This window comes from Podarcis bocagei (assembly GCF_964188305.1).
Source record: "Podarcis bocagei genome assembly, chromosome: 14".
NCBI lineage: Eukaryota > Metazoa > Chordata > Lepidosauria > Squamata > Lacertidae > Podarcis > Podarcis bocagei.
The window spans coordinates 30,983,329-31,007,290 of record NC_138139.1 but is presented as its reverse complement, the minus strand read 5'-3'; the positions used below and the strand labels follow the sequence as shown (position 1 = coordinate 31,007,290).

Genomic DNA, 23,962 nt, shown 5'->3' with positions numbered 1-23,962 from the left:
CACTATTTCATTAAAATATCAAAAAGGTTCACAACAAAAATACATGAAATGAATGTAAAAAGAGGCATAAATCAATCATTATTCTGAGTGGGTTATATCCAGCTACCTTTTGCTCAGGGCAAACTCATTGAAATAAATGAACCTACCTTAGTCATGATCATTCATTTCAATGGATCTACCCAAAATAGGGCTAGCAATGCATACAGCCCGTTATTATTTGCCCGTTATTATTTTGCCAGCCAACGTGTGCCTGTGCTGCCTAGCCTATCAGGGGCAGAAACTCAGCCAGGAAAAGACCGCGCTTGTTGGCTCTCTGCCTGCCTGCCCCTTACGGAAAATACAGCAGAACCCCCTCGAGGTGTCTCCGCCCCGGCGCCAGACAAGCAGCACGCAGCGTGTAGGCGGGGTCTCTCTCAGCGGAGCCACGACGGCAGGAGCGGAGCCAATCCACGGGATGGAAGGGCGGGGCCCGGCGTGAAGCCGGCGGGGGCGGAGCTTCAGCCAACCCAGGCCCGTTGTCAAGATGGCGGCCCACTGGGCTGAAGAGTGACGGAGATAGACGGGGCTGTGCGCGTGCGCGCAGGTGGGCTCCGGGCGGGTAGGTGAGACCGTGGATCTGCCATGGACAGTGGCAGTCTATCCCTCAGGGCCAAGCCCTAGAGGCAGAGAACTGGGGCGGGCAAGGGGGGGGGGAAGAAAGGAAATTTGTTCTGAACGCCTCATTTCCTGATGAGGAAGTCGGGGTGAGGGGCACATAGGGGCGCGGGGTGGGGCAGTAGCAGCACCCTCTTTTCTTTATCTCCTTCAGGAGTAAGTTACGTCTTTTCTCCCTTCACTGTCACTGACATCCACCCCTTTCTCTCTGTATAGATAAGTGTGGATTAGGAAATATTCTCTCTGTATAAATGTAATACTGTATAAGGACGGCAGTGGCATGGTCTTGCCCTCTCCTCCTCATCTCACATCTTTATTTCATTGCATTTCTATCCTACCTTTTTCTCCAAGGAGCTCAAGGTGGCCTACCTCTGCCCCCACAACAACCCTGTGAGGTAGGCTAGGCTCAGAGGCAGTGACTAGCCCAAGATCACCCAGTGAGCTTTGTGGCCGAGGGGAGATGCAAACCCTGGTTTCCCAGGTCCTAGTCTAAGTCTCTAACCACTATGGCATACTTCTGTATTTCATTTGTATCCCGACCCTTCCTCCCAAGACGTTTGACAGCAGCATACATGTTTTTCTTCCCCCTTTTCTGCTCACAACAACCCTGTGAGCCAGGTTTGGCTGAGAGGTGACCGTTAGCTTGAGGTCATCCAGTGAGCTTCACAGCCCAACTAGTTATAGTCCAACACTCTAACCACTGCACCAAGCTCTCCCTCTGTCTCCCTGTGTCCTTCCAGTCCACTCTGACTGCTAGCTGACAGAGAGGCTACTCTTGCCAGAACTCTGAATTGATTACCTATTCATACCTGTGACCTGTGAAAGTCAGCCAACCTCCTAGTCTACCCTGATCGGCAGCATCTGCTCTCCAGGGCTTCTGGCAGGAGACTTTTCTCAGCTGTTCCTGGAGATGCCACCAGTGGGGATTGAAACTGGGAACTTCTGCATGTCAGGCAGGTGCTCTGCCACTGAGCTGCTGCAACCCTGTCCTTGTTCACACCTGTCCATCTTGTATCCTTCCAGGCACTGCTGATTTGCTCCCACGCAAGGGGAGAGTGTGGAAGACAGCATGGATTTCTCCAAGTTCCTGGCTGATGATTTTGAGGTGAAGGCCTGGGTGAACGGGGTCTTCCGAGCAGTCCAACAGGAGGCCCCGGGGAAGCTGGATGCCCACGCAAACACGGTGGTGATGAAATTGCAGCTCTTTATCCAAGAGGTCAACAATGCCGTGGAAGGTAATGGCAACTTAAGGAGGTGCAACTTAGGGTTTCAGGGCAGGAACTTAGGAGCTAAACGTTAGTTTCTGCAAGCCAGCTGTGAAGTCCAATCTCACCTTGACAGCACAGCAATATTGTATGATTTTGTCAGCATGGATGTTGACTGATTAAATTATGCAACAGACTTTACATAGGTTGACTTAAAAAGAAACCTTTAATCTGAAATTTGTTCTATAGCTGTTGACAAGTTTTTCACCTTTTCAAAATTTAAAGACTGTCCCATCCCAGTGCAATTGTTTAACTTGTTTAAACAAGTTAGTTAAAATAATAATAATAATAAAACACTTTTACATTGCCATTTCTGGTGCAGCCACAGAATGTGGAAGCTGGCCAGTGAGATGCTTATTTTAAGAAATTTTATTGCAAAAGAATGTAGGAAAAATGGCTATTTTCTTTAGCAGTTCTGTGGCACCTTAATAAAGAGTATTCTTTTTTGGTGACACAAGCTTTCATAGGCTGGAATCTGCTTCTCAAATGTGTTTTCCAACTTGGATCACTAGATGTCTCTGTCTTTGGGATTTGAAAATCTACATTAGGGTTTTCTTCATGAAAGGACCAAATTTTTGGCATGTAAACTCCTCTTTGGTGATTTATGTCCTCTACAATACATGATCTAATCAAACTATTACAAACAGATACTGCTTTGCTCTTGTGAGAAAACCCAAAATTCATGTTAGAGTTTTAACACTTCTGTGGGAATAAAATAATGGCTTAAATGTCCCTATTTAAAATGGGGGGAGGGGGTAGATGGGAGAAAGATCTGCTGTATTCTAACTATAGACCCCCACCTAGCTTACAATTGTTCCCAACCACACTCTGCTGCTTAGCCTGAAATCCTATAAGCTCCACTGAACTCAGAGCTTGCTTTTGATTAAATGTGCATGAGTTCAACTTACAAAACACGTTGAGCATTTCTTCCACAAAGGATGTGCTGAAATGCAGCCTTTAGGTTTAATTTGAAGTACAAACTATCTTGCAAAGATGTTTTACCATTTAAATTGCTGGTCAGAAGTAGAAAGCTTATCAAAGGAAAGGAGAGAGGCGTTCCATCTTCCTTTTTTATCCTTTTACATGCTCTTTTATTTCTATCTCCCTGATTCCATAATTAACTTGGCAAGTGGATTTACTGGAGCCTGGTTTTGTGACCGTTGACCCCTATTGCAATACTCAAAGGTAGCAATTTTTCAGTTTGCTGTGTGTTTTTAGATGAGGTGGAAAATGGATGAAAAAAGGAGAGAAAAAAGCTGAGGGATTCTTTGAAGCTTCACACTGAGGCCACTCACACTGCAGAAGAGGAAAGCAGCTTGGTTGACTTTAAAGTTTTAAAATGCAAAGTCTTTTTGTTGGAGAGTAGAATGAGCTGAGTCTTTGAGAAGTTTTTACAGTGACATCCTGCATAGCAGCCACAGTAGAAGCAGATGTTGTGACTCGCAAATAATGAGCCAGCCAACCCATCCTGGTGCCTTCTAGCTTTTGGAGGCTAAAGTTCTCATTGGCCCAGTCCAGCACAGCTGTTCACCTATCAGCCCCCCAGCATCACACAGCTGTGCTAAATAATGGGAGTTACAGTGCAAAACAGCTTGAGAACTAGGTTAGGGAAGACTGGTCTGCAATGTGACATAGTGTGCTTCTTTAAGTGACTTGGTGAGAGTGCAGAAGCCTTCCCAGCCAATGGCTGAGCTTCTGTGATGTCATGGAAAGACACAATGTTCTCTAACTGGTTGTGTTGAAGATGCTGACTATAACAGCAGTGGGTGAGAGAAGTGTGGCGTGCCAGTTTAGCTGGAAGAGACATGTTATTCCAGAAAGCCGATGAACAGGTCAGAAGTGAGCCTGCAAGGTTGTTCTGCATGCTCAGAAATGGGGGATCTGAGAAGTCAGAATGCCTCAGAATTTAAAGTTGCTGTTCATATCCTTGTATTTCTAGCCTTCAGTGCTGTGTTGAATTGCAGTGTCCCCACCCCTGCTTTCCCCACTTGGTGATTCCTCTTCTCTCCCCCACACCCCGTCCTCTGGGGATATAATTCCTCTTTTTTTGCCCTGCTTCTAGACTCTCAATAAGGAATCTCTTCTCCTTTTTTACACCAAGCCACTGAATCATTGACGGTTGCCTTTCCCTTTCTGCAGAGACAAGTCACCAGGCACTCCAGAGCATGCCCAGAGTTCTCCGGGAGATGGAGGCCTTGAAGCAGGAGGCAACCTTCCTGAAGGAGCAAATGGTCCTGGTGAGGGAAGATATTAAGAAGCTGGAGCAGGATACAGCCCAGTCGATGCAGGTACTTGATCCTCTGGCATGGCCAGGCGGGCTGTCCTTTTCCTGGAGTAGCTGCAGGCTGGCTGCAAGAGGTGCAAGCATGGAAGGGGTCAGCCTGGCGTGGGGAACCAGCAGCCCTCCGGCTATTGTTGCTCTTCGACTCCCATCATCAGCCCTGACCATCGGCTAAGCTGGCTGGGGCTGGTGGGAGCTGGAGTCGAAGAACATCAGGAGGGCCACAGATGTTTCCCCACACTTGCCTGAAGCCACAGGGCAGGCCAGTTCAACTCCCGAACTTGCACCTCTGCTCTGCTCGTGGCAGTTGCTTGTTCTGGCTGCCATGTTGGTACGTACAGTACAGTATTGCAAAGCACTGAAAAGATAAGAAGAGCAGAGGAGCCTCTCTGAAGGGGCCCATCTAGTCCAGCATTCTGCCCTCGCAGTGGCCAACCAGATGTCCCGAAGGGAAGCAACTCACAAGCATGACATAAATGCAACAGCATTCTCCCTGCGTGCTGTTTGCAGCAGCTGACATTCAGAAGCATTTACTGTCGCCAACAGTGGAGGTAAAATCAAAGCCATTGTGGCTAGTAGCCATTGATAGCCTTTTGCTCCTCAGTGAATTTGCTAACCCCTTTAAAAAGCCCTCAAGCTGCCTCGGGTTCAGTGGCAGCCATGCCTCTGAGGAGCAGACATTGGGAGACAACAATAGGAGAGGGCTCTTTGCCTCTAGTGTCCTGCTTGAGGGCTTCTTAAGGATGTCTGGTAGTCTCACTCTGGGGAACAGGATGCTGACCTATACAGGTTGCTTCCCACCCCCTCGTCTTTCCCAGTGGGGCTCTCCTTATATTCTTTAATGGTAGATGGAACACCCCACCCCCCAAATCCCAGAGTTGTGCTTTGTTATGCAGCCAAATTTCTCCATTCCTAGTTGGATATGTTTTCAACATTCATTAGTTATTTAGAAACAGCCCCAGAGAAATGTGTAACTCACAGGGAGTGTCTTTATCATTAAAATGAAAAACACAAAAACCAACCGACACTTGCAAAATTAAGATGCGACCCAAGGCAGGTTTCTCTGTCATCTTTTGTGGCTCTTTCTGCCTCTTTTCCAGGTTTTGGTCAAACTGGATCATGTGAAATCCAGGATGCAGCTGGCCGCCGACTCTCTTCAGGAGGCAGACAAGTGGAGCACCCTCAGTGCTGACATCGAGGAGACGTTTAAAACACAGGTATGTGTCTATTCTCACATGACTGCAAAGTGCATCTCACCTCTAGATGTCAGCCTTTGCCAACCTCTTGCAGTACAGATGTTTTGGACTACAGCTCCCCTCAGCCCCAGATGCAGCTGGATCAGGCCAATGGCCCATCTAGTCCAGCATCCTTTTCTTACAGTGGCCAGCCAGATGCCTGTGTGAAACCAGCAAGCAGCAAGCAGGATTTGGGCTCCTGTCCTGTGGCTTCCAGCAACTGGTATCGCGGCCTCAGACTAGAGTCAAAGAAGAGCCGTTGGGGTTGATAGCCTTCAACCAGGCACAGGTCAGCTAGAGAGCAAGAGAGATCTTTGAGTTGCTGCCTGGGGAACAGTTTGGTTTTTTTAAGCCATTGAAGGAGACTGCTGGGCGTTTGTCTGGGTTGTCTCTGCAGCCTGTACACTTTTTCTGCTTCTCTGCTACTGACTTGTGTAAGATGCTGACATGGCAGAAGAATCTCATGGTTTGTTGAGTTTGGAACTCTGCTCCAATTCTGTTTCTGCTGCTGGCTGGTTATCCTCTTTGGCTTCTTCTCAGGCTGGAACTGTGCAAGGTTATTTCTTTTTAAATGGACACCATCTATTTTTGGGGTTCCACCTCCCCCCTGCCCTGAGCAAAGGGGAACAGAAGTGTGCCTTGTGGATGTGGGTGGGATGTGCAAAACATGTGCTTGCTGGGCAATTCTGATGACCAAGTGGTGGTGTTCTTTTCTGGGTCCAGGACGTGTCTGTGATTTCAGCCAAGCTGACCAGCATGCAAAGCAGCCTGGCAGTCCTGGTGGACACACCGGACTATTCGGAAAAGTGTGTGCATCTGGAAGCACTCAAAAACCGGCTGGAGGCCCTGGCCAGCCCCCAGATCGTGGCTGCCTTCAATGCTCAGTCTGTTGGTGAGTCTGTGGCCTTTGGTCCTATTATTCATTTATATACCCCCTTTCTTCCTCCAAGGAGCTCAAGGTGGTGTACATGGCTCTCCCCGTCCTCATGTAATCCCTACAACAACCCTGTGAAGTAGGATAGGCTGAGAGGCAATGATCAGCCCAAGATCACCCAGTGAAATTCATGGCTGAGTGGAGATTCGAACCCTGGTCTCCCAGGTCCTAGTCTGATACTAGGAGAGTGGTCTAACTGGGCTTCTTCCCAAAGCCTAGTTATTTCTTTCCCCAGCTTTGGGAAGGAGGCGGAAGGGCTCCAGGACCCAGCCAGAGCCTTGTGCCTCCTTCTGAAAATCCAGCACCATGCTTAGCTGGCTTTGGGAAGGCAATGGGAGGGCTGGGTTGGAGGTGTCAGATTTTGACCTCGCTCCCCCATCCCATGCGACAAGGCAGTGTGGGGCCCTGGGGGTTGTGTGTCAAAGTAATCTTGGAGCCCACTTGATATGAAAAGATGGACCACCCTGCACTGCTATGCCACATGTCATGCTGTCCTCTGGCCAAGGAGTATGGCTGGAGTAGAGATGCTCCTTGTGCCACAAAGCTGCCCCAGGAATTGTGTAGCAGGTGGCTTGTTAGTGGGTCGTGACGGATGTTCAGGTTTGATCTTTTAAATTGTTTCTTTCCTGGGAGAAATCCTTTAGACTCAAGTTCTTGTTTTAAACGGCTAATTTCCCCTGAGTATCCTAGATGGGGGCAGGCTATAAATTAAAGAACTGTAGTAATCCATTGCGGATCCTTGGCAAACTCTCCAATCGCAACTGGATCACTTGGAGCTCTTTTAGGGAGCCACCAGGAGGGGGCACCCTTGTACTAAACATGAGGCTTTTGCCTGGCCCTGTGAGAGAAAGGTTGAGCTTCTTTCCCTCCTGATCCAGCACAGCATTTCCTGCTTTTATGTTTGGCCCAGAGGTTACCTGTCCACTTGCCCACCCCCAATATACAAACCCACATATGTGTGGGAGGGAGGGGAGTGGGGCTGGGTTGTCTACGGACAGCATTTGTGAAGCGAGGATCTGCTCTAATTTGCACCTGCAAGTTTTGGGGGGACTTTAGGAAATGAAAAGAGTTGCTGCTGCTGCTGCTGCCAACAACTTGGACTTTAAAAGAGGATTAGGCAAAGGATTCTGTGCTTCCCGCTTGATCTGAGCTCTGCTTGGGCAAGAGGCTGACATCTCTCTCTCTCTCTCCCCACCTGCCACCCAAAACTGGCTTGACCGAAGCTCTTTTGCCTTTTATTAGATCAGGCCCGCCTTTTCGTCAAAGTCTTCACTGAAATCGACCGGATGCCACAGCTGTTGGCTTACTACTACAAGTGCCACAAGGTACTCCCTTCCCCCCACTGAAACACACAAGTTGCTGTGGATCGAACCCCCACTGCCTTCCTCTGGGTGGAATGAGGAAGGTTGGCCCTTCCTTTGCTCTTGCAGACCTGAGCACCGCCTGCCCTGTTGCTTGGCCAGCCTTGGGGAGATGGCGGATCACAAAATGGGGTGGTGACGGTGGTGGCTGGGGGTGTTTCTCCTGTACCATCGGCGCCCAGGCCCACTTATGGCATTTTGGTTGCTGACGGTTGTATCCAGCTAAGATCTACTCAGACACCCTGAAGTTAATGCACCCTAATTTTTGTGGGTCTACTCTGACTAATGTCTTGTACAGCGTCATGGCACCTCTTGCTAATTCACATGGCATCCACCCACAAGTCCTGTTGGATTGGACCCCCATAGGTCAGCTCTGCTGGTTCTCTGCTCTGCTACTGCCCATGACACACAAAATCCTGTTTCCTTGTGGTAAGGGAAAATCAGGATGGTGCCAGTCCCCTGTGGCAATCCTGGCTTGCCCAAATTCCCGTTGCCTCTTTGCGCCTCTTTTTCCCAGGTGCTCTTTCCTGCCCTTCCGTTTTTAGTGCTAAAACTGCACAAGCAACAGTGTGGAGAAACACCAGGGGGCAGGCAAGGGTGGCACTCATTTGCCCTCCTCTCCCCCTCCCCCCGCTCTGCCCCCCTCCCCGCTTGTGTGCCTTCCAAGAGCCTTTCCTGCCCCTTCCTTTGTGACGCCAGATTCCCATAAACCACTGGGTGAGAGTTATGCAACTCTCTTGGCAGTGGGAAGGCATACATTCTGGGTGGCAGGGTGGCAAATAATCCTCTTTCTGGGCTGCCCTTCCCTGGGACACAGCCAGTTCAGCAGCCGGGCTGGGGCTGGACTGAGTAGTGTTGGTTTCAACCCTGGTTCCCAGTAACATACCAGTTTTAATTAAATGGACAAGGGAGCCAGGGCCTCTTCTTACATCGTTTTGTGCTTGGATATGTGTGATTTGCCCAGAGTGGCAGCTGGCTCCAGGAATGCTTCTTGGTCTCCAAGCTTTTGGGGGGCCATGTGCACAATGCTAGCCTCAAGCTTCTTTATTTGAATGGTGGTTCCTGAAGCAGTTGCTGTTTTATTGGATTTCCACTTAAGCACCCTCTGGCTGGTGTGTGGCTCTGTCTCATTCGGTCCACACAACAGCCCTGCTAAGCAGCTTAGACCCAAGGCCACCCTGTAAATTGAGCCGAGGCTTGAATTCTGATCCATGTCTGGCATCCTGCTGCCCACAGCTCATCAGATGGAAGGATGAGCTTCGTTTACTTTGTGTTTATTACATTTCCATCCAGCCTTTCGTCCAAGGAGTTCAAGGGGGCATACATACTTCTCCTCCTCCCCATTTAATCCCCACACCAACCCTGTGAAGTAGGTCAGGCTGAGAAACAGTGACCAGATCAAGATCACTCAGTGAGCTTCACAGCCGGTTGGGGATTCAAACCCTGGTCTCCCAGTCCTTACACTCTTAACCATAACGTCTGTTTTGCTCAAAGGCAATCTTGAAGTCAGTCCGCTGCTCTTGGGGGTGCAGGTTATAGAATCATAAAAAGCTGCTGTTTTCTAGGGCCACTCTTGTTCTCCATGTCATTCTGGAAGAACAAAGCACAATTATTGACTCCACATGGTACCACTTATTACACATCACCAAGCAGAGGCGCCATAGAAGCAATCTCTTGTGCAAATGCGACCCTGACGTGTATCCTCACCCTCAGGTGCAGCTGGTGGCCGTGTGGCAGGATCTGTGCCAGTCTCCCCTCCCCTTGGACCGGCAGCTGACGGAGCTCTACGATGGGTTGCTGGGGACGTGGCACTCTCAGCTGCAGTGGGCCACGCAGGTATGGCCATGGGGCTGACTGGCAGAGGGGGCTGGGCCAGGCAGGGAGGTGGAAGAGTTGGCCACAAACCAAGGTGGCAGGAGTTGGGGGTAGGTCTGGTCCTGGAGTGCAGCTGCTTCTGAAGCTGCTCTATCTCCTCCATCTCTTTGAAATGTAGCCGAGTCGCTCAGCTGAGCAGTTGCAAAATGCGCACTTCGTTTATGGCCTGGCATATTCCCTCCAGGGTTTTCCCAACCAGCTCGTGTAGCTTGGCTGGATTTTAGTTCAAAGGAGAGTTCCCTTGCAATTTTTTTAGCATTTTCATCTTGATAACGAAGGAGGCCTTGAATGCAAATGGGCTGTTGCAGCCATCGGTTTTGAGCCCGGTTCTACAAAAAGATTCCGCTGGTGTTTTTCCTGTGTTTCTGTAATTGCATTGGGCAGGTATGGGATTTTGGCATGTGAAGTGGATGCTGGCATCCTGGTGGCATCCTCTGTGTGTATGTTCACTCAGATATATATTTTTAAAATGCAGGTTTCTGACGCTTGTGGCTGCGGAGCCTTGCAATGCTAAAAGGAGTCTCTGAGGAAGGTTGCTCAGTAGGGGATTCTGACTGGCGTTTTGCTCCTCATCCTTCTCTATGACAAACAGGACCAGATGAATTACACAGTGTGGGCAGTTCTGCATATGTCTTAAATTGAGTGGGGGCAGGGGAGGGGGCACTAATTTATTTATGGTATTTATATCCCTTCTTTTCCTCCCAAGGAGCTCAAAGTGGTGTACATAGATCTCCCTCACCCCATTTTATCCTGACAACAACCCTGTGAGGTAGGTTAGGCTGAGAGGCAGTGACTGGCCCAAGTTTGCCCAGTGAGCTTCATGGCCAAGTGGTGGGATTTGAACCCTGGTCTCCTAGGTCCCAGTCCGACACTCTAACCACTGCACCACTCTGGCTCTCATTTGTATTTAAGTGCTGCTAGCACTTAATTGTAGTTGTCAGCTTCCCTGGGAGCTAAAGCTGGCTGAGAAGCAGAGTATAAATTAGGGAGAATAGGAGGCTGCAGTGACCTCTCGCCATGCTTCAGATTGTTCCTCTGGAGCCCCCGTACCTCCATATTTCTCACAGGTTGCACACATTGGTTTCCATGTGATGCTTTGTTTAAACCATAGCTTTTTTAAACAAACCATGAGCTCTGCCCCACTTTGATTGGTGGAACTGGCCCTGTTACAGATGCCACATTATACCTGTTCCTCATTTGTAAGAACTCAATCTTTTAGTATGACTGCACCTACAACTTTGGAACGCCTTGCCTATTGACATCAGGCAGGAGCTTTCACTGCAATATTTTTGGTGCCTGCTAAAAACATTCTTGTTTAGACGAGTCTACTTGGGTGTTTTAGAAAGTTCATCTGCTTTTATTTTTGCTTTTTATCTTAATTGATGATTTAATCGTTTTATCCTTTTTGTAAACCACTTTGAGATTATTATTATTTTTTTAACAATCACCCGGCATATACATTTTACGAAATAAATAAATAAACGAATGGCTGAATGAATAAATGCAGGACTAGATATGGGCCATTGGCCTGGTCCAGCCACTGGGCTATTCTTATCTCTGGGGAGAATAAATGCCCATACTGTGGGAGGCTTGTGCCTGTAGCAACAAGGCAGGTGCAGTCCCTGAAGGGAACCATTTGCAGCAGCAGCACCTGTAGCATAATACCAAGGGTCCTTGCGATATCTTGGAGGCTCAGCTAGTTTATTGTGGCTGGAGTTTCAGAAGGCTGCTGCCAACTTCATCAGATTAGGCCACTGGAGCTGACCTATCACCCATGAAGGAGAAAGCTGATGTATATCTCTTGTATGTTGGAGGCCTCTTTATAGCAAGGAGCCCAGAGGGAGTTCTCAACCTACCCCACCCCTCTCCGGGTTGTGATAATCATGGGCTGTGTCGGCATCATACAGCTGAAGCACAATTTGACTACTTGAAACAGCTGTAGCTTCCCCAAAGAACTCTGGGAGCTGTAGTTTGGTAAGGTAGCCGAAAGTTGTTAGGAGGCCCCTTTCCCCCTCCCGGACCTACAGTTCCCAGTGTGGTTAATGGTCGACCCCTCTTCCCAGGGAACTCTGGGAATTGTAGCTCTGGGAGAGAGAAAGAGAAAATCTTGTGTGTGTGTTTGTGAGTGAGAGTGAGCGAGAAGATGCTGCTATGGATCCCAAGTCGCTTCTGAACTGGCCAGATGTGCAAATATGTAGGATAATATTTCATCCCTTTGGCTGTGGAAAGTGTTGTGCTTGTGTGCTCCACATGGAGTGCAGGAATCTATAAAATGATTGTCCAGAGAGAGGCTGATGGTTGGGGAACTGATTGTGTGTCACAGCTGCCATTAGCACCCTCCCATCTTTTAACAGCGCCTGGTGAGTCTGCCAGCCTTTGAGACCAGTTCTAGTTCGGCATCTCCTTGTAGTTGACGGACCCTCCAGGGTGGGTTTCCTTTTCTAGCTTTTTGAAACAGGCAAGTTTTCACCCACATGGGTCAGCCTGCGGGATGCCTCCAGCCATAGGGGGTGTCATTCAAGGCCTCTTCTTTGCAGGTTCAGGTGCCAGGTTCAACCCCCAATGGCATCTCCTGGTAGAGCTGTGAAAGAGAGGCCCCTGCCTGAAATCCTGGCGAGCTGCTGCTGCCAGTCTGTGCAGACAACACTGAGCCCGATGGACCACTGGTCTGACTGTCGTAAGGAAGCTTCCAGTGTTCATTCACAGACAGCTCCACTGACTGCAGCCTCCGGTCTCATCCCCTGCCTCCCCTTCCTCCTACAGGTTTTCAAGAACCCCCACCAAGTCGTGGTTGTCTTGCTGATCCAGGTGCTCAGCGCCCTGGTCCCCTCCATTCCTGTCTGCCTCAGCACCGCCATGGAGCGCGCTGGCCCTGAAAGCAGGCTGAGCCGCCTCCTGGGGCTGTACGATGCCACGGTCTACTTCGCTCGTGGCCTGGAGGTCGCCATGTCGCCCGTTTTGAGTAAGTGCTCTCTTGAGCCATGCCTGCTTGCGTGTTGTCCTGATCCATTCCTTGTCAAGTCCTCTAAGTACATTGCTTTCCCCCCCTCCTTTTTTATTTTGTTTAAATTTTTTAATATTAAAGAAAGAATTCAAATTATAAAGAAGTAAAGTGATACAGAGTGGGGAAGTGGAAAGTTTTTCTTTCTTTCTTATAACATCTTTGTTCTCGTCCCCCCTTCCTTTTTTTCCTTTCTGTGCACGGGATATATTTATACATATTCTTACCGGAATGCAATTTGTTAGCATTGCATTGATGCCATTTATCGGTTACATAACATTTGTACCAAACTTTGTTTAACTAACTTGAGCGGTGTTGACACAGTTCTTAAAGTGTTTGCTGAAGCCGAACAGTTCTGATACTACCTTGAGTAAATACATCTTCGCACTTGTTGCTTTCCACAAACTCTCGTAGCATCCCAGCACCCTCCTGGAACAGGCGGCTGCTTTGTTCCCACCCAGCCGCATTGTGGGAGGGGGGAGGCAGCCTTTGAACCACCTCTTGAGCTGCCAGCCTGGGTTCACTTGCTCTTGGGTCTGGGGTGAGGAACCTCCTTCAGCCCAAGGTACTCAGTCTGTCCTGGGCAATCTTCTGGGAGCCACATGCTGGCAGTGGGCAGGCCAGGCCTTTCTCCCTCTCAGGCTTAGATGCTGCATCTGCATCATCCCAGCTCTGGCTGGCAGCAGCAGCAGCAGCAGCAGCCTGTCTTGGTGTCTGTGAGGAACTCACTGAAGACTTCTAGTCAAGGAAGGCTGAAAACACAGCGCCAAGAGCATGTGGATGCCTTTTATTTCCCTCTCACCTCGGGGCATCCTTCCCAAGCTGGGTGTTCAGTTTGTTTGATTTGCAGCATTTTAGGGCCCCACAAGGCAGCTGACATCACATCGCCATCATAAAATAAAATGTGTGCTGTGAACAATGCAGTTTCCTTCTGTGCCAGGACAGTGTCCTTCTGCCTGTCCTGCTTGTGTAGGCCTTTTCAGGAGAGGGAAAAATTGGGGTACACTGGGCTGTGCCAGGAAGGTGCCAGAGCAACCTAACCCACCCCTCCCCAGGACAAAGGAGTCGATGAAAACTGGGGGGGGGGGGAAGAGTGGGGAGCTTCAGCAAGGCATGCAGTGGGAGCCAGTGTAGGACCCAGAAAGAGCTGGGGAATGGAGGGAGGGGGCCTCTTCTGGGGTCTAACGGGGGGAGGGGGCAGGGAGTGTGTGAAAATGCCTATAGTGGATTAAAGGGTGGAGTTTTTTAAGGACCTGTCCTGGGACCTTTTGGGAGGAAAAGCATTGGGGACAAGTGCTGTGATGCTCTTTCCTTGAGCTTTTAGGGGAATGCAACATGGTGAAGGTGACAGAGCTGGTGGAAGCTGTCTATGGTCCCTACAAGCTCTTCCAGTTGCAGTATGGAGCCCTGGAGGAAGAGAACCTCCTCATCCAGTTGAGCGCTGTCCCCTTGGTAAGGGAGCCCTGCCTGCCTGCCTGCCTGCTGACCCCGAGGGACCCTCCAGGAGCTTTGAGCTCCCAGCCCCAGCAATCAGCATGGCCAGGGGGCAGGGATGATGGCTGGCGGTCCAGCACCCTGTGGAGGGCACCACATTGGCTGACCCTCCTGTCTGTGAGAGGTGTGTGTGTGTGTGTGTGTGTGTGTGTGTGTATCCCACTTTTCTAACAACAACAAAAAGTGCAGTGCCAAGAGTCATTGAAACTCAACCACCATTCCTGTAGGCCAGGGCTTCTGAGTCACCCCTTGCACTGGCGGCTGAAGCCTCTGGCTCTTTTTACTCCCTGAACTTTTCCTCGGGGGTATTTGCACTGCTGAGGTGCTCTGCTGCCTTTGGAGGGTGTTTATCTTGTGAAAACACCTGCCAGGCTACTTAGGTCCAGTCCTACCTATCCTGCCAGGTGAGTGATGGCAGAGATGAATCTTTTCCCCTCTAGCTCTTTTTAAATGCTGAGGGTTTTTTCATTTTTGCTGGATGCGTTGAGGAATGATGGAGGCTTCTGGGTCTGACTGGAAACATTTGCTTTGATTTCCTGTCTCTTCAGTACAGTGGTACCTCACAAGACAAATGCCTTGGTAGACGAAAAACGCGCAAGACGAAAGAGTTTTTCGTTTTTTGAGTTGCTTCGCAAGACGAATTTCCCTATGGGCTTGCTTCGCAAGACAAAAACGTCTTGCAAGTTTGTTTCCTTTTTCTTAAAACCACTTGAGAGGTGCAGTTGCGACTTGACCGTGCTTCGCAAGACGAACAAACTCGCAAGACGAACAAACTCGCAGAACGAATTAATTTCGTCTTGCGAGGCACCACTGTACGAAGTGGGATGTACCCCCCCTCTTTCTCTTGGTATGACTTATGTCCTGTGGTTGTGCAGGAGCACGGGGAGGTCATCGACTGCGTGCAGGAGCTCAGCCACTCCGTGAACAAGCTCTTCCGGTTGGCCTTGGAGGCTGTGGACAATTGCCTCAAGCTGACGGACGGCTTGGGGGTAGGAGGCCTCCTCAAGGCCCTGCGAGCCCTTTTCAGCAAGTGAGTCCCAGGGAGCTGGTTACCAAGTCAGCTGTTATTTCCTTCCTTCCTTCCTTCCTTCCTTCCTTCCTTCCTTCCTTCCTTCCTTCCTTCCTTCCTTCCTTCCATGGACATTTGAAGCTTTCCCTGCCATTGGCAAAGGCAGCTGGATTTTGTCATTCTCTGGAAGTGAGTGCCAGTCCACCCATGCATTCCCAAATGTGGTTGTGAGCAAAGGATTCAGATTCCCCAAAACCACAGGGTTGCTGGGGGTTTGATTGTTCAAATCCCCTCCCAACATAGTTCCTGGCTGCTTCCTGTGACAAGGAGAATAAGAGATGCCTCCTAAACAGTGGGTTGTATTCCAGCACTGCTCATGCTTAAGAGTAGACCCTTTGAACTTGTTAGACGTGGCTAACTGAGCTCCACTCAGGGCAGAACTTAGCTGGATGCAATCCAATGTGTCACACTGGGCAATATATGAAAGCCACAGAGTTTTGCTTTTTGGAGGGGTGGGAGAGTTTTAGCACAGAGAAGATGCAAGCCTGGTTATTTGGGTTGGGGGATGTGGCTTCTTGCTGCCCTCTCTTGTGATGGCTGCCCTGCCTGGAGGGTTGGTGCTCAGCTCTCACCCTGTGTGGTGGTGATGTCGATTTCTTAGTTGTCTTCTCAAAGCAACGTATATGCAAGTATTAAAAACACATGAAGAATTAGAAACGTACCAGTAATGTGACCCTGCCATCAAAGATCATAAACTGGCACGGTATTCAGTGCATCATGACCTTCTGGGTCTTTCTGCAGATACACCTCTGACTTCAGCAACGCCCTCCAGTCAATCAGGAAGAAGTGTCAGTTGGAGGACATCCCTTCTGATTCACTCTTCCAAGAAGACTGGACCGCTTTCCAGAACGCAATCCGGTGAGAGTGGGGTAGCAGTTCATGAAGGGTGCTGGGAACTGTAGCTCTGGTATGGGTAAACTACAGTTTCCAGGATTCTTGCAGGGCGGGAGGAGAACATATTTTAAATGTATGGTGTACCTGTAGCTGTGGTTTCACGCAAGCTGGGAGCAGATTTAAACATAACGCTGAGCCCCCCCTCCTCTGTAGTACCAACCCACTAACCCCAGTTCCACCCTAATAACCTGAATGGTTCAGACCACCCCAGCACACGCCACATGGAGAGAGCCAGGTGCATTGCAGAAGGCATTTGTGCAGTGGTGGAGGAAGGGGGGTGCAGGCAGCCCCTGGTGTCATCACTGAAGGGGTAGGGTGGCAAAATGACAAAAAAATAATAAAAATAATAAATTGGGCTCACGAAACTTTTTAATTCAGTCAACAACGTAACGAAATGCTGCTGGTACTGGTCGCCACACCGCGGGGGCCGGCACTTACCACAGGGCCTGCATCGTGCCCAAGCCACGTGTCCAAGCCCCGTAGCTGGGCAGAACTTAATCAAAAATACATCCATTGATTCTTGGAGGCAACTCTACTCCCCCACCGACTCATACCCCAACAAGCTGCTTCTAGTTGTGTACAGACAAATGACAGCCACCGAATTGAAATGGCTTTTAAAAGGTTAGTGGGAGATACAGATATAAGCAGCTGCTGCCGGCCACAATGGCTAGGTTCTCCCTCTGCTCTCGGATACAGCATGAGAAGGAAACAGTGTGCCCACTCTTTTGGCCACTTTGCTAACAGGATACAGATGGGCCATGCAGGGTCTTCTGATGTTTGCATGATGGGAATCGCCTGGCCCACCTGGCCCAGCATCCTGTTCTCACAGTGGCCAACCCGATGCTCTGACAATGTCTGCTCTCTCCTGCCATTGGGCCTGGTGGCGGCTTACGAATGCTGTGATGTCATAGGTGCTTTTCCTCTCCCCCAGGATCATTGCCACTTGTGGGGAGCTCTTGCGCCAGTGTGGAGACTTTGAGCAGCAGCTGGCAAACAGGTGATGTCTTCTGTGCAAAGTTTGGGTGGGCTTCAGGGGGAGCAGGGGTGCCAGTCTCATTGTGACAGCTGTTGGTTGTCTGTCATGCTTAGAGTGCAGCAGATTCCATGCAGGATGTAAGATCTGGAGGTCTTCTGGGTGGGCCTTGACCTGTTGGGGGTGGTGCTGTTTGGCTTGGGGAGGCGGAAGGATCTTACCCCATGGACGGGCTTCAGCTCCATTTCTCTCCTGCCGTTTGCAGGATCCTGTCCGCCGCAGGGAAGTACCTCTCGGACTCCTACAGTCCCTGCAGCCTGAGCGGCCTCCAAGACCCCAGCACAGAGAAGCAGAGCCCCCTCAAGAACCCCTGGCAGGAGCACAACTACCTGCAGCAAGAGAGCCCTGCTGAGTATGCTGCCCTGCTGGAGACCCTCTACACGCTCAAGGTGGGGCTTCCGGCTGGCTGCTGGCAGAGCTCTGTACTTAGGGGGCAGACTGGGCTCCTCCTGGCTTTGAGCTGTCCCCCACACTTGAAGTGGATGGGGAGATGCAGAGAGAGAATGTGCCGTCTGAAATCAGGGAGTGTGCACACACCATTTGAAGCACATTCCCCACCCCCCAAAAAAGAATCCTGGGAACTGTAGCTTTCAGGGCGCTTTTTTAGGGAACCGTACTTCTGTGAGTTAAACTGTGGAACTCGCTGCCACAGGAAGCAGTGATGGCAGTGACCCAGGCGGCTTTAAAAGAGGATGGGACACATTCATGGAGGAGAGGGCTATCAATGGCTACTAGCCAGGATGGCTATGCCCTGTCTCCACAGTTGGAGGCAGCAATGCTTCTGAATACTAGTTGCCGAAGATCACAGGAGGAGTGTGTGCTCTTGTGTTTGGGTCCTGCTTGCAGGTTTCCCACAGGCATTTGGCTGGCCGCTATGAGAACAGGAGGCTGGGCTAGCCGGGTCATTGACCTGACCTAGCAGGGCTCTTCTTCTGTGAGGAGCAAGCTACAGCTCCCAAGGGTTCTGTTTTTGGAAGGGGAGGATGTGCTTTAAATACATGGTGCGCCTGCAGCCCTGAACCCTTGAGGCTTCCTTTCCTGCCGGTGCTTTCCCAGGCTGCCCTTGGTCTCTGCCTATTCCCAACTTGTCCCAGGGGAGGGGATGCAAGCAGCTCTGGTTACAGCTCCTTCCCTGCAGCAGCCTGTTTGCTTTTCCGGGGGCCTCTTTGCGGCGCTCCTGCCCCCTTGCTTATTTTCTCACGGGGGTTTGGGATCTCTTGCCGCTCAGGGCACGCCCCTGCTGAGGTCACTTGCCCCGCCACGTGCCTGCTGGGTGTCGAGAGCCCCGTGTGCCGGCTCTGCTTTCTGGGACTGCCGTGCCCTCGCTGGCCCCAGTTGACCTCTCTTTTGCTGTTCAGTTGTTTCTTTGGAAAGGGCAGGGCACTCTTCCCGCGGGACATGGAGAGAAGCCAGCATGGTTGCATGAACTGATGACGGAGGGAGCATCAGGTGGCCCCCAAAAGGGCCCTTCTCAGTGCAGCTGCAAAAGAGGCTGCCTTAAGCCACACAGCGTGGGACCTTTTGAGCAAGTCACACCTGGCCAAGCTTCTCCTGCTTGGCTCTCAGCAGCTCTCCATAGTGTCAGGAAGGAGGGGATGGGTCAGGGCCGGCCCTGTGATGGGACAGAGTGAGGCAGCCACCTCAAGCGGCAGATGTGGAGGTGGGGTGAGTGTCCAGGCGCCATGCCACCTTCCCAGTACCACCCATGCTAGCCAGCCGCCCTCAGGTGCAGTGGAAGACACTATCTCTCATATTGGAGTCCAATTTAACTGTCAGTCCAATTGGCTTCAGTATGTGCCTTAGGGGAGGGCGCCATCTTGTCCTTTGCCCAAACAAGCCCCCTCCACCCCTCCCTGCAAGCCTGAGAACCAAGAATCCTCCTGAAGAGGCTTCATTGTATGATGGGCTCCAGAGCTCAGGCTCTGTAGGCAAAGCAGATGTTCAGTGTTGGCTCAAGGAAGGACCACTGTAGCTCAGTGCCTAAAGGACCTGCTTTTCTTGTAGAAGGACCCTGGTCACTGGCATCTCCAGGTAGGGGTTTTTTGGGGGGGTGAGTTTCCTGAAACCCCAGAGAGCTGCTGTGTTGACAGTACTGTTAGATGGGCCAGTGGTCCCTGGTCCTCAGGGTGCACAAGACTCACAAAAAATAAATAAATGGTGGCGTTGGTAGGGTTGAGTGTGTCCTGTGTCCTCCGGCCTTGACTCCCTGACTCCCCACCCTAGGAGAAAGGGACCAGCCACAACCTGCTGTCAGCCTCGCGCTCGGCCCTCATGCGCCTCAACCAGCAGGCCCACCAGCTGGCCTTCGACTCCGTCTTCCTTCGCATCAAGCAGCAGCTCTTGTTGGTTTCCAAGATGGAGGTGAGCAGCACCTTGCGAGGGAAACTACAATGGGTTCCTCTAGGTTTAGGGTGGGTGGGGATTCGTGCGATGAGGAGGGGGTGGGGCAATGTTTCCAAGAATGTTGCTGCATCTCAGGGAGAACCTCCCTGCTCAGTGGGCTCCCTCTCCAGCCATCGTGCCGGTGCCGCTCTTGGTACCTGCGTGGCTTCAGCTGCCTTTTTCTCTGCTTTGCTGCCCGCCAGAGCTGGAGCACCAGTGGCACTGGGGAGATGCTGACAGATGAGCTGCCCAACTTCAGCCTCACGCCCCTGGAATACATCAGCAACGTAAGATCATGTGTGTGTGTGTGTGTGTGTGTGTGTGCGCGCGCGCGCATGGGAGACAGGCAGGCAGGCAGGCAGGACAACACAAGACCTGCCCTAATGCTGGTTGTGTCACCTTGGAAAGAATACTGTAGAGTTGGAGAAGGCTCAGGGAAAGCACAACCAAAATGATCAAGGGGATGATGGGGCCATTCCCCCATGAAGAAAGACTGCAGCGTCTGGGGCATTTAGTTTGGAGGAAAGGCGAGTAAGAGGCAACGGGATGGAAGTTTATAAAATCATGTATGGCATAGAGAAAAGCTTTTCTCTCTCTTAACACTAGAGATCTATGGATATCTAGTGAATGTTGGAAGATTCAGGACAGACAAAAGAAAGTCCTTTTTCACACAGCACATAGTTGAACTATGGAACTCCCTCCCACAGGAGGCAGTGATGGCCACCAACTTTAAAAGAGGATTAGACAAATTCATGCAGGAGGAGAAGGCTATTGATGGCTGCTAGACACAATGGCTGTGCTCTGTCTCCACAGTCAGAGGCAGCAGTGCTTCTGAAAACCATTTCCTGGAAACCACAGAAGCAGAGAGAGTGCTCTTGGGCTTGAATCCTGCATGTGGGTTTTCCACAAGCATCTGTTTGGCCCAGGAGGCTAGACTAGATGGGCAATTGGCCTGATCCAGCAGCTCATTTTCTGTTATTGCTACATTTAGCATCAGAGGCAAGATGCCTCTGTGTAACCCATTGCTGGGAGTTGCGGGCGTGCAGAGTGCTGCTGTTGCACTTGAGTCCTGGATGCCCCCCCCCTGCCTGATTCAGAAATACTTTTAAAAAAATCAACTACAGCTGTTGTTAAATATGTATCGTGCTTTAGAGTTGTACCTGAAATGTGCAGATAATTACTTAGTCTTCGGTTCTTAGACTTGCATTTTGCAGGTGTTCTTAATTTTTGTGTGTACTTTACGGATATTATGGTGTGTATGTACTTTGTGTTGTTTGTTATGCTGTTATGTTATAAACCAGCCTTTTTGAGAAAGAGCGGTATGTAAACTTCTTAAATAAATGACTGTGTGACGATGGAGCGCCCTCTGTTTCTTCCTAGATTGGCCAGTACATCATGTCTCTGCCTCTCCACCTGGAACCGTTTGTGACCCAGGAAGACTCAGCTCTGGAGCTGGCATTGCATGCTGGGAAGCTGCCCTTTCCTCCAGAGCAAGGTGGGGGAAGGCGAAGTTTTGAAAGGGATCTGCTCTCGGGATTTCCCACAGCTGCCTGTGCTGCTCTTTCCTTTGCTTGAATGGTCCAGGATTACCTCTCCACGAATCCTGTTGTCGACTGTGTTGCTCCCAAGGCAGGCCAGGCTGGGATAGATACATAGAACTTCTTGGAAGGGAACCCAAAGGCCATCCAGGCAGCCCCCTGCAAGACAGGAATTGCAGCTCAAGAATCCTAACCTCTGTTAAAAAACCTCCAACAAAAGGAGGTCCTGCCACTTTCTGAGGTCATCCGTTCCTTTGTAACAAGTTCTTCCTAACGTTTAGTAGGAATACCCTTCTTTGCCATTTGAAGCCGTCGCAGAAAACAAGCTGGCTTCATCTTCCCTGCAGATATTCCCTTTGGATATTTGAAGGTGGCTGTCCCATCACCTCTCAGTTCTCCTCTTCTCCAGGCTTATTCTAGTATGGAGCTGGACAGCTGTGCCTGGAGCTGGGCCATCCTAACCCTCACCCTGGCCAGGATCAGGATTGCCTTCCTTTGGGAGATATCCTTGCCTTAAGGGTCCCCTCTTCACCCCTCACTTCTTCTTGTGCATTGGGTGCTGGGATGATGAGAAGGGAGTGGGGCACCCACCGCACAGCTCAGCCCAGGAGTCTCTGCCGGGGAAACATTAGCAGAGCATGACTAATCTTGCCTTTGTTACCCATGGGCTGGGAAGGGGGGAGTGTTGGCCGTGGCCCAGGTCACCATGTTCTAATTCCCTCTTGGCGCTCAGCCCCTTGTACAAAGGCAGCTGTCTGTGTGTCTCAGGGCATGCAGTCGCCGTGGACCAGATCTGTCTGGGAGGACTGTGGTCTGGCTTATTGGTGTGAAGGGTTGGAAGCATTCCCTGAGATGTTCCCTGAAGCCAAATGGGCTGCTGGTGCCCCAGGATCTTCCCTTTTGGGGAAGGCTGTAGTAACTCAGTGGCAGAACATCAGATTTGCATGCAAAACCACCCTGGTCCCAGGGAATGTCCCTTGCCTGATACCCCGGTGAGCCATTGCTGCCAATCAGTGTCGACAATACTGAGCTAGATGGGCCAATTTTCTGACTCAGTGTAAGGCAGTCTGCCCTGGCACTAGACTTCTGGTTATAATTTAGGCTGCTGTTTGGATTCCAAAATCCTGTCCAGGTCCTTCTGGATGCCAAGCATTGCCTTTGTGGACTCTGTCTGTAACTTGTTCTTAGTGATTTGTCTTCCTCCCTCCCGCTGGAGGTCTTCTCCAGAGCCATACTCTGCTAACCTTTGGAAAGAGCGAGAGATGAAAGAAGGGTTGGGCAAAAGTTAAAAACCTGCAGGTTGCTTGTGGTATGGGGTGTGTGGATTGAAAGCTGGCAGCCTGCTCGGTGGTGCCCCAGCAGGCCAGGAGTGGGTTTCTCTCCTCCTCTACCTCTTCCTTACATTGCCTTCAGCTGAGCAAATGCCGGAACTGAGGAACCATCATGCTGTTGGTCTTTCTAGATCAGGTCATCTGCATGAGCAGCAGTTATCCAGGGTTTCCTTCGGAGAGGGGACATTCTTAGCCCCACTTGGAGATGCCATTGGGGTTGGGACCTGGGACTTTCTTTGTGCAAAGCATGGGTGCTCTTCCCCTGAGCTATGACCCCTTCCCCTCACAGGACCAGCTGCAGAGCCCTAGTCCGAGGTGGCCCTGCTGCAAATCTTCCTAGGCAGGATAGTGCAGGGGCTCCGGAACTGGTGCTGGGGACAGCTGGTGTTCTCCTTAGAGACTAGGGCTGCCACTCTCCTTTAGGCCATAGAACACTTCACTCACCATGAACACCTCCCTTGTTCTCTTAGAATGGCAATGGCGCCTACCTGAGAGGTGCCAGAACTCAGTTCTGGTGACTTCCAATTGACATGCTTCTTTCTCCCCCCACCCTGTTGCCCCCAGGTGATGACCTCCCTGAGTTGGACAACATGGCCGACTACTGGCTGGGCTCCCTCGCCAGAGCCACGATGCAGACATACTGCGAGGTCATTCTCCAGATCCCTGAGCTCACCCCACACTCCACCAAGCAGCTGGCCACGGATATCGGTAAGGGCGGTTGCCTCTCTTCGCAGAAGGGAGCTGGTGCTTTCTCTCTGGCTAGGACCCAGGAGGTTGTCCTTTCAACCTCTATTTCATTATTTACATCCCATCCCATTCTTCCAAGGTGGAATACATGGTTCTCTTAGGTCAGGCTGAGAGACACTGACTGGCCCAAAGTCACCCAGACAGTTTCATAGCTGAGCAGGGATTTGAACCCTGGCCTTCCAGTTCCTAGCCCAACACTCTAACCACTATACAACACTGCCTGTCAGTGAAGATCCCCTGGGAATCTCCACCAGGATAAGGATTTTGGCCGCTACCTTGTTGGGACTCATCCCTTTCTCTGGGTGCAGCTGTCAGCTGCTTTGGACAAATCAGGGTTTTGAATCAGGCTGAGGTCTGGTCCTGACAGATCTCACGCCTGTCTGTTGGGTGGGGAGGGGGCTGCCTATCCGCTTTCTTTTCCCTCTGACCAGCATTTGGCTTTGCAGATTATCTGGCCAACGTGATGGATGCTTTGGGCCTCCAGCCTTCCAAGGCTCTGCAGAACATGGTGGCTCTCCTGAAGACCAAGCCTGAGGACTACAAGCAGACGGCCAAAAGCTTTCCCCGTCGCTTGGCCACCAGCATCGCAGCCATGAGGGGCCTGGACTACTAAATTCCTTGATTGCTCCTAGCACAAAGTTCAGAATCCTAGGCTGGCACTTGGATGCGGAAACATCTGAGGTGTGTGGAGACTCAGAACTCCTTGGAGCAGGACGGACGGACTCCTTCCCAGGTGGAGGAACGCTGTCGAAGCACAGAAGAGATGTGGGCACTTGCGAGGGAGAGGGTTAATCTGTAAGTCGCTCAATAAATTTCTTAAAAGAGGCAGCTGTTCCCCAAGGAAGCTTCTTTGGAGATTGGGGAGACC

The 23,962-nt window shown here is 50.8% G+C and overlaps 1 protein-coding gene across 2 annotated transcripts; it reads left to right on the top strand.

Moving 5' to 3' along the window:
* The first annotated feature begins 482 nt into the window (after positions 1-482).
* Positions 483-23,919, top strand: COG7 (component of oligomeric golgi complex 7). 2 transcript variants are annotated; one of them, XM_081170854.1, is made up of 18 exons: positions 483-602; positions 1,678-1,889; positions 4,059-4,207; positions 5,301-5,417; positions 6,159-6,327; positions 7,612-7,694; positions 9,444-9,566; positions 12,369-12,567; positions 13,931-14,058; positions 14,976-15,130; positions 15,911-16,027; positions 16,995-17,060; positions 17,302-17,485; positions 19,320-19,457; positions 19,682-19,765; positions 20,859-20,973; positions 22,912-23,055; positions 23,541-23,919. In XM_081170854.1, exons 2-18 carry the CDS (start codon positions 1,724-1,726, stop codon positions 23,705-23,707), a joined length of 2,304 nt encoding a protein of 767 aa, XP_081026980.1. In that variant the 5' UTR covers positions 483-602; positions 1,678-1,723; the 3' UTR covers positions 23,708-23,919. The 2 variants fall into 2 exon arrangements, with proteins under 2 accessions (XP_081026980.1, XP_081026981.1); XM_081170855.1 differs by lacking the exon at positions 483-602 and adding an exon at positions 738-810.
* The last annotated feature ends 43 nt before the right edge of the window (positions 23,920-23,962 follow it).